Source organism: Pteropus alecto, unplaced genomic scaffold (genome assembly GCF_000325575.1).
Source record: "Pteropus alecto unplaced genomic scaffold, ASM32557v1 scaffold103, whole genome shotgun sequence".
Lineage (NCBI taxonomy): Eukaryota > Metazoa > Chordata > Mammalia > Chiroptera > Pteropodidae > Pteropus > Pteropus alecto.
The window spans coordinates 1,748,819-1,758,604 of NW_006436288.1; the positions used below are offsets into that span (position 1 = coordinate 1,748,819).

The 9,786-nt window shown below is 41.8% G+C and overlaps 2 protein-coding genes across 2 annotated transcripts in view; both read right to left on the reverse strand.

The window, feature by feature from the left end:
• GRIN2B (glutamate ionotropic receptor NMDA type subunit 2B) overlaps positions 1-9,786 on the reverse strand; it is a 387,278-nt gene that overhangs the window by 260,959 nt on the left and 116,533 nt on the right. The window lies entirely within an intron of this gene.
• On the reverse strand, positions 425-764 carry LOC102882470 (40S ribosomal protein S27-like). Its single transcript, XM_006912639.3, has one exon. It carries the CDS (start codon positions 733-735, stop codon positions 481-483), a length of 255 nt encoding a protein of 84 aa, XP_006912701.1. The 5' UTR covers positions 736-764; the 3' UTR covers positions 425-480.

Below are 9,786 nucleotides of genomic sequence, written 5' to 3' on the forward strand. Positions count from 1 at the left end.
CTCTTGTGCTGAATGTTTAGGTCCTAATCAAGACCCACTGGGAGAGAGAGGAACTGCTTTGCCCAAGTTCCAGCTAACTGCTGTTTGGACAGCTGGGGTATTCCCTCCGGGCTAAGCTACATGTCCCACGAAGACCGCATAAACGAAAGTGTTCAAGAGGAAGTGCAGCATACCGGGGGACGCCACGGGTGTTACCATCCATCAGACGATGGGTCTCATTTCCACACGGCCACTACTAGTGTGTGACTGTGGGCCAGTTACTTTCCTTTTCAATCCTCAGCTTCTTCATCTGTAAAAGAAGGAGAGTAATTCTACTGCCTAAATCCTGGGCTCCTTTGAGGTTTAAACTGGCTAAAGGCATGTAAAGCCCTATCTCATTAAAACGTAGCACTAACGTGCAGTAGGCACTTATTCCTTTTTTTTAGTATCCAAAATGTGTTTATTGGGATGGTTCCTCACTCATCTTAATTCATGGTGCTTTCAGTGCTGCTTCCTTCTGAAGGAGTGTCCTTCTGTAAGCCTTGCTTTTCCTCCTGTGGGCTGACAGAGGACAGCGGAGCAGTCAACACACAACACTACAGTTTGGGCATGGCTGAAGACGGTGGTGATTTTATAGCATCCTGGGCACTTCGCGTCCATGAAGTAGGAGTTGGGGCTCTGCATCGGGCGCTTCTTCTGGTGTTTCCTCTTCTCCTCTTCTGGAGAGGGATGGAGGAGGTCCTTGGCGAGAGGCATGTTCTCGTGAGGAGGTCATCACTGCCGGAAAGCACTTTTTCTCTTTTTTTTTAAGGATGAAACAGAACGAAGCTGACTTCTTCTGAAATTCCAGATCTCCCCTACCCTAGTCTCTTACTAACCAGGAAAAATCCAGGATTCAAAACACACCCAAAAGCGCATGTTAATCGATTCTAGAGTAAGACACTTAGCCTGCACTCCACCTGAAAGTCAGAGACAAGAGAATCCTTGAGCCTGACATCTGATGGTTGATGGCCCCACACCCAGTTCCACAGCTTCCACCTGTCATTGTCACATTGCTCCCTCCCTTCTGTTTTCCTTGGCTTTTTTCCTCATCTCCTTTAGCTTCTTCTCATCTTTCTCCAACTCCTCTTCCTCTTTCTTAATCATTATTAGGCAGCCACATGAATATACTGCTCTGAAAACCATAAAAAGAAAGCCCAACAGACAGATCCCGATCCATCACAAAACTTTATAACCTAAACAACGTACCATGATCTACTCGCCAGTGGTTCCTAAACCAGCCAGTATCTCAGAATCTGCTTGGGGGAACTTACTTTGTGAAAATAGAAATTACTGGGGCTTTACTCCAAACTTATTAAATCAGAATCGTTGAGAATGGAATGGAAGGAGCTATATTTAAAATAATAATAATAATTATTATTATTATTATTATTATTATTATTATTTAAAACTTCTCTGTTGATTTTAAGGTCCACCCAATTTAAGAATTACTACTGTACACTATTCAACTCAACTACAGAAACTATCAAGTTCCGTTCCCTGCTTTCTGGATAGTTTTGAACTCCTTCATTCTCATCATCCCTTTAATTTATTATGTTATGCAGCTTTATTTTTTGAGAATTTGCAACATTTGCATTTATTAGTAATGAGAATAGTGGAATGGTAAAAGAATGAAAGGCAAAGGGGTTAGAGGGAGCTGGGAGGATTATGCCAACATGAATCGATGAAGGCAAAAGAAGTAAGAATGCAGACAGAAGGCGGTGGGCATAAGGATAGGCAGGAGGAGTAGGAGAGAGGGGTGGGTGGCAACAGCACATAGAAAGGACAGCGAAGCCTGGTTTCCCACAAGGTCTATTACCCTAGCAATGTGACACCGAAAGGTTGAAGGCTGCTCCTCTCTACAATTCTGGATGACATGTTGTCAAGGCAACAGAATGTACCCAAGACACATGGTGGCAGGCCATGAGGACTTGTGGGTGTGCCAGGCATCTTCATTTCAAGGCAGGCTACATTGACTGGCTGAGCCGTTACACTGCGTCCCACTGTCAATGCCCACGCCCCTCACCTCAAAATCTTACCCTGGCTGCTCCATTCCCTCTGGTACGCTTCTCAGTGCATCACCCCCATTCGGAAAGAGGGGAAATTTTAACAGGCTGTAACTATGTAGACACAAGTTCAGGAACTGGCCACGGGACACCGGTGCACAGGAACTCGGACTCAAAAGGAGAGGCAGCTATTTAGTTAGAGTAAAGCCAACCATATTGTTTCTACCTTCCTACACTGCTTTGCTAATTTGTTTGCAAGTTTGTAAACAAATTTTATAAAAACAATAAAACAAAAAAACTGCATAATTCATAGGTATATCGAAAGGAAGTAATGCCTGATTTAAAAGGAATTTGTATTTCAATACTACTAGAAATAATAATAGCAGCTATTATTATTCAAATCCAGGTGGAAGAGTAATGAATCCTTGAAAGGTTATTTCATTTTATCTCACAATAGTTCTTCAAGGTTGATGAGTATTAACCCCATCCAAAACGAGTAAAAAAAAAAACATCACACAAGTCACACAACAGGGCAAGAGGTCACCCAGCTTCAGAAAGGTGGAGCCAAGACTTGAAATGGCTCCAAGGTATATATTCCATCCACTGCACTAAATGCTTCCCTCTGAAAAGATGCTACATCAATGTACATCACTCTCTTCTTACACCTTCTAGAATGAAATTGAAAAATATCCAACCTCGTGCCAAGACCCTCAGGTCCCACGTGATCTGGCCCTAGAGTCCCTTTCCACCTTACCTTCAATCACTACCCACACTGCCCACTCTCCAACTCTACTGACCTCCCTGCTACTCATCAAAAACAAAAACAAACCAAACATGCTCCTTCTCCAAAGCCTTCCCACCTGCTTTTCTCTCTGCCAAAATGCTGTTCCTCAGATCTTCACGCGTCTTGATCCTTCTCACCATCCAAATCTCAAGTGCTCCCTCCTCTGAGACCCTCCATGACAACTCTACCTAAAACAGCCCACAGTATCCCTTCTTGTTATTTTTATCACAGCATTTACCACTACTTACATATTAGTGTTTAATTTATGTGTCTGCTTATTGTCAGTCAGGGCATCATGAAGACATGTCTCTCATATTGACTCTATCTCCAGGACCTTGCACAGTTCCTGACACTCATGAGATGCGTAATAATCATTTTTCAAATAAATGAATAAGTAAATGAGAAAGGATGTTGTTTGCCAAAGGAAGTTTCAAAATCTCTTGCTACTACCTTTGGAAACTTAATTGCATTGATTAAACTTAGTTGGTGATATCTTGCTGATTAGCATGTCAGATGAATTGCATATTTTATCTTTTGAAACTTTTAAAAAATGGTTATTTCTTTCTGCTTTCTCCTTCAAAAGAGGGCTAGTAAAGATTAGCACTGGCACCCAACTGCTTTGCAGGATGGAAATTCTGTTTTGCTACCAGAGACTGCAGTCCTGCCTTGAGACGGCCCTTTTGCCAAGTCTGTTTGTTAGAAAGAAAGTGGACATGAGTATTGTAACCTGAGCTGCAAGTGCCAAGTTGTCGATTGCTGATATCAGGCAGATGTGAAGAAAGCAAGGGTGACGGAGACAGTAGCCTAGAGAGAGATAAGGAACGTATTTGCCTATAACCAGAGATTAATCCTACCATCCATTTTCATTTGAGTTTAAAATATTTTTCTCTTAATTGCAACTGACATCTGCCGTACCGAAATAATTAATCCATCCATACCTTTAATAAACATGTATTAAGGGCTTACTATGTGTCAAGGGTCTGGGGAATGCAAAAATGCAAAAGACAGTCCCTGCCCTTACAAAGCTTGTAGTCTAGCAGGACAGATAACTAAAAATAACCTATTATGATTAATTACAGACATGATAAAGACTATGTAAAGTATAGAATGAAAGGAGATAAAAGGCAAAGAAGCAGGGGTTCTGACCTGGGAGTGAAGAAGAGGAAAATCTGAGAACGTGGGCACTTTGGATCAAGAGAGCAGCCTCATGTGAGATGCACCAGCCTGGGTATTGGAACGGATAAAGATACCAGCGATCACATTCGAAAACACACACACATGCACATGCACGCACAGAACAGAGAAGCAGAAACAAACACAAGGAGAGAAAAGTGCAGAAAGGGAAAAACTAGGGCTAAAAGACAGACTTCACCGTCCCACAGTTCCACCAAGGCCTGTGCTGTGGACAGCTAAACAGAACACTGACACTTCGCCTTTCAGCATTGTCCCAGGCCCCTAAGGCTCAGAGAAGTTAAGTAATTTGCTAAAGGTCACCCAGTAAATGGTGGAGCCTGGAAACAACCTAGGCAGTGAGATTTCAGAGTTCCCCCTCTTGGCTGTGGTGTGTGTATTACCTTCCTAGGGCTGCCATAACAAATTACCCCACACTTGGTGGCTTAAAACAACCAATGTATTTTGTTACAGTTCCGGAGGCCAGAAGCCTGAAATCGAAGTCACCTGGGTCATGCTCCCTCTGAAGAGTCTAGGCAAGAATCTTTCTTTGCCTCTTCTAATTTCTGGTGGCTTCCTTGGCTTGTGGCTAAATAATTCCAACCTCTGTCTCTTGTCATAAGGACTTCTCCCTTATGTCTATGTCTTCTCTTCTATTTCTTCTAAGGATGTTTGTCATTGAATTGAAGGCCCGCCTGGCTAATCCAAGATGATCTCATGATAAAAATCCTTAAGTTAATTCCATCTGCAAAGAGTGCCGTCTTTTCTAAACAAGGTCACAATCACAGATTCCAGGAGTTGGGACATGGATATGTATTTTCGAGGGGCCACCATTCAACCCACTAGAGTGTGTATACAGAGAGTACAGTTTAATCACTGTTAATTGTTTAATAAAAGTTACCTGTTACTATGCACTAGACATTATGACATGGGCTGGGAATATGAAAATCAGTAAATCGTGGCTTGGCCCACAATGAGCCCGCTGAATACCATGTGAGACAGAAAGGTAAACAAGACAGTTACAGTAAAAGCCTAAATAGGGCATAGGTGGACTGCAAAAAAGAGTGGTAAATTCTATGAAGATCAGAGTCAGAAAAGAATTCACAGAAGAAGCGCCACGACTTCTCTCAAAAAGTGAGTAGGCATTTCTGGGTGGACAAGGAAGAGGATAGTCTAAAGAAAGAAAGCAGCACAAACAGGCGCAGAGATGTGCAACAGCCAGGACCATTCAGGGAGCTGTAAATAATTGAGTGTGTCTTGACCTTATTGTTCAAGGGCCGTGAGGTTATGAGAAAATCCTGGAGAGGTGGCCCTGGAACAGCTCTAAGAGGATGTCGTATCCACGCCGTGGGAAGCCAGTGCGGAGTTTTCAGTGAAAGTGTAACAATCAGGTTTGATTTTCTAAAGAATCACAGAGGTAAGTGACCATGTTTGTGGCAGTGCAGACAAGAAAGGAGTGCCAGCCCTGAGGTCATGGCAGTGCATGGAGCGGAGGCGACGCACATAACAAGGCTTCCTTACTGTCTGCGTAGCCCTTGAGAGGGAAAGGGAGGGTTAACTACTGCCTTCTTAGAACCCACTCTTGGTTTCTGTAATGCCTCTCTTTCCTTTTCTTCTGGGTCTCATCTTATCTAATAATTCCATCTTAGCTCCTGTATTATCTCCACCCCCTCTGGCCATTCCTCAAATGGTGGTGCACCCTTAGGTTCTGTCCTTGACAGACTTCCCTCCTCCTTCCACTTGTTAATTCTGAGTCATCTCAGCCACACTCCTAGTTTCAACTCCCCTCTCCTTGCTAATGAGGCTCATATCTATATTTTCGGTCCAAATCATTCTCTTTATCTCCAGTTCCAAATCCAACTGCTTACTAGACATTTCCACTTATATGACCCATCCATATTCTAAAGTCTACTCTCTCTCATTCCCATTGTCACCAAAATGTGATAAATCTAATTACTCTTGTCATCGTAATTGTTGGAATAGCACTAAAAGGGTCAATAGTGCTCAATGCTGCAGAAGGTCAAAAACAGCTTGAGAAGTCCACTGGATTTGGCATTTTGTAGAAAGTGAGAGGTGAGGAAGAGAAAACAGCAATTTTAGACTATCCTTTAAGGAGCTGAACTGTGAAAAAAAGGAAAGAAGGGGAGGAGAATCTGGGTCAAGAAAAGCTTTCATGTTAGTTTATTAATCTGAGAAAGACAAGCATGTTCAAAGAGGGAAAAACTGGCATTTTGAGTAAGACTATTCTTGACAGCTGAGTACTGTCACACATATTTCACGACACTTAACAAGGCTGATCTCCAGGTTCTAAGTGCCAGAAGCACACACACGCGCACACACACATACACACGCACACAAACACACACAGAGACACACAGAGACACACACAGGCGCGCGCACACAAAACCAGTCATTACGACAGCAAAAAAAAAAAAAAATCCCCTAATACATTTCCAGACATCACTAAGCCAGAGAGAAGATACCAGCAGAGAGTAGTAATAAGCTGATAATTAAGGGGAAAAATCGAAATAACTGATGAGCCAAGGTCTTAGTTGTGGAGGACAGGTGAGGAGATTGAGCCAAGGGCACAAAAGCAGGGTTTGGTGTACACCAGGAGCAATGACAGGTTAGAGAGGTTTGGGCTTTTGAATCACACTAACGTTGGCTGAATTTCCAGGCTGTCACTTACTTCTTTTGAGAGACACTTGACTAAACCCCAAGCTGTTCTCAACCCTGCCCCCTTGCCACCTCCACCAGAAAGCCTCACAACACCCCTACCCAGACCTGGCCATGTGTCATTATTTGAGCTCATGAGATCAAGGTTAGGGAAGACTTTTCCTGATCTAATCCCCACCAGCTTGCTTCTCCTTCTTTGAGTGTAGACAGAATGCTTAGAACTAGGGTAAACCCCTCGCAATCATGACAAAAATACCACAAGAGTCCCAGAGGTCAGGCCTGACATCGCTGAGTCACTGAATCACCTCCAGCAGTCTCCATCTCCAGTGCCTTGTTCTGAGATACCAAGCACCTATTTGTTTAAGCCACTACAAGTGATAGGTGCCGTGTCCAATAAGTACCTATTTGTTTAAGGTACTGCAAATTAATCACTACCCAAAGGTCTTGGGTAAAATAGTTAACCTCTCTGATCTACAATTGTCTCATCTGCAAAATAGAGACAGAATACAGGCCTCATAAATTCAATGAAAGAATTAAATGAAATAACATATATAAGCTCCTATAAAGTGACTAGCTCAGAGCTTGACAAAATTAAATGATCAATCAAGGTTAGTTCTCTTTTTCATTGTTACATCAAAACAACCCATGACAATATGGGTGTTCTTTTTTCTTGTAAGATAGAATTATAGCAATAAAATTTTTGTCCTTAAAAAATGAAATAAAAATAGAGTTTAATATTATTCCCATGCATGCTGGACCCTTTGAATCAAATGTAATTTCGATGCTATATTTTTTTGATTCTACCGCAAAATAAAAATATAATTTTGAATAAAATACAGACTCTAATTTTTTTATTCTAACACAGAATCAAAATATAATTTTAAATAAAATGTAGATCTAACATGTAAGAATAAGGCAAAAAGAATCAGAGAAGTCTCAGAAAGAGGAATGAAAATATACTCTTGGTGTAGCAATCATAATTCAAGGAGTTTTTAAGCAACATCGCTGTAATTTATTTAAAAATTGGTTAGTGACATATAATAAATTAACTGCTTTCCTGTATCTATAACACATTGCCACTTTCTACCTAGTATCTTTAATATCTCATTCATTTAATAATTCACTTTTTCTTACATGTCAATTCCTTCAAACCTATGAGTGACCCTGGATTCAAACACCGTTTTATTCTGCTATGCTTTCTGTTTTAATGCTCTTGACTTATCTTCATTGTTTCTCTCTTGTGTATATCAGGTTATCGACATCACTGTTATGTCTCTGCACTGAACGCTTTGTTAGGTCCCGATCATGTCACAATCAGTAATTGCACTGCCACAGAGGGGTCCCACTGAGTTGCTGTTTACCCACCAGGCCTAAAATGAGGGGTATTATCACCCCAAACTCTTCTCTGTTAGTTCACGGGAAAACATCAGGATCCCGTTTTCCTCCATGATTTAGGTTAAGGTCCGGCATATGAAAGTACAAAATAATGTATACTGACGGCCTCCTGTTTACCAAGCACTGGGTACAGTGCATTACAAGGCTCACTACGAACTAGATGTTATTTCGTCCCCATCTTACAAACGGAAATTTTGAAGCTAAGTGTTTAAAGAGCACAACTAAGGTCACATTGGCTGGGAAGGCACAGAGCTCAAGCCTACTGGTTTCAAGGCTGCATTCTCTCCACGCTGTGCCACCACCTTCCTGTAGATACTTCGTCACCTTCCTGGAGGATGTGTGAGAAGTGATGGCTCATATGTTACTTTCTAGCACCAAGCACCTTTATTTATGTGAATGCCTGAAGCGATTCTGAGGCCTCAGTTTTTTTTAAGCATTAAAACTTCACCTGGACTTCAAGTGGGCAGTCTCTTAAAAGCAAACCCTAGCTCCAATTTTAAAAGAGAGAATATGTTGGCCAACAAGAAACACATTCTACTGAAACAGGTGGACAAACTAAAATTCAGAGAGACTTGAAGCCTGCATCACTGCAGAGTTTAGTTTCTTAGCGAGAACTGCCCACCCACCTTCCCTCAAAGCACAGTTCAAGGAAGCAGGGAACACAGGCGAGGAGCACCTGACCTCCAGAGATGCATTTCTATCCTAGCTTTTTTTGGACTTCCTTGGTATGTGGGCTGGGAGCTTTGGAGTCAACCAAAAATGTTTTAAATTCAGACATGCTGGATTCAGATCCTAGTCCCACTATGTGACTTTGGCCAATGTACATAAATTCTCTCTGATTTAGTTTCCCCAACGACCAAAGCAATAAGACCACTTACCTCGCAGAATTGTATAAGAATTAAAACGGTCCTTAACATCATGCCTGGCACAAAGCTGGCATATATATTGGCTTCTTTATTTTCTTGTCTTTCCCAAGTCTGTGTCTTAACTCTCCTCATCCAAGAAATACTATAATACCAGAGTTTGCTCTTGAAGTAGTCTATCCCAAGAAATACCATCTGATAAGTAACTAAAAGCAAGGTAAAAAACTAAAAGACACCAGGTTAGGGAAGAGGCACAGAGTAATGTACGAGTAGCATAGCCAGTTTGGTTTCAAGACTGTTGGATATGGAAACTCACACGAGCAACTGGAAGGCAATAGTTTATTTATTTACAATGTCACCCACTACTGCTGGCTCATCTACTCTCTCCAAACACATTGCTATTAGGTAGCGTGAGGTGAGAGGTGGAGAGAAGAGTAACAAGGAGAGCTGGAGAAGATGGGTCCAAAGAAGAGTAGGGGCCATCTTCTTAGCCCCAATTAGATTCCAAAATGTGGCCACCTGTGCAGAAAATGAGAGTGCTATTCAAAGCATCAAGTCTCAGTCAAGTAAGTTAGAAAGGAGAGAATCATAGCAATAGAGTCCAGAGTAAGAATATTTTCACATGTCTTTTAATGAGGAACAAGATGTGACTCATGATGCATGTTTTAGCTGGTATACCTCACTATAACCAAATCATCTATTTCCAGATCCTGACCGTTTACTCAGTATACCCCTTTCTCTTCCATTCTTGCAGGAGTAAAGAATGGATTATGCGTCCTCTTGCCTGACCTTACTAAAACTTCCACTTTCTGTTCTTTCTTACCTCCTGCCCAAGCCATTTTCATTGGCCCTAAAGCCAATAACAAGAGCTGTC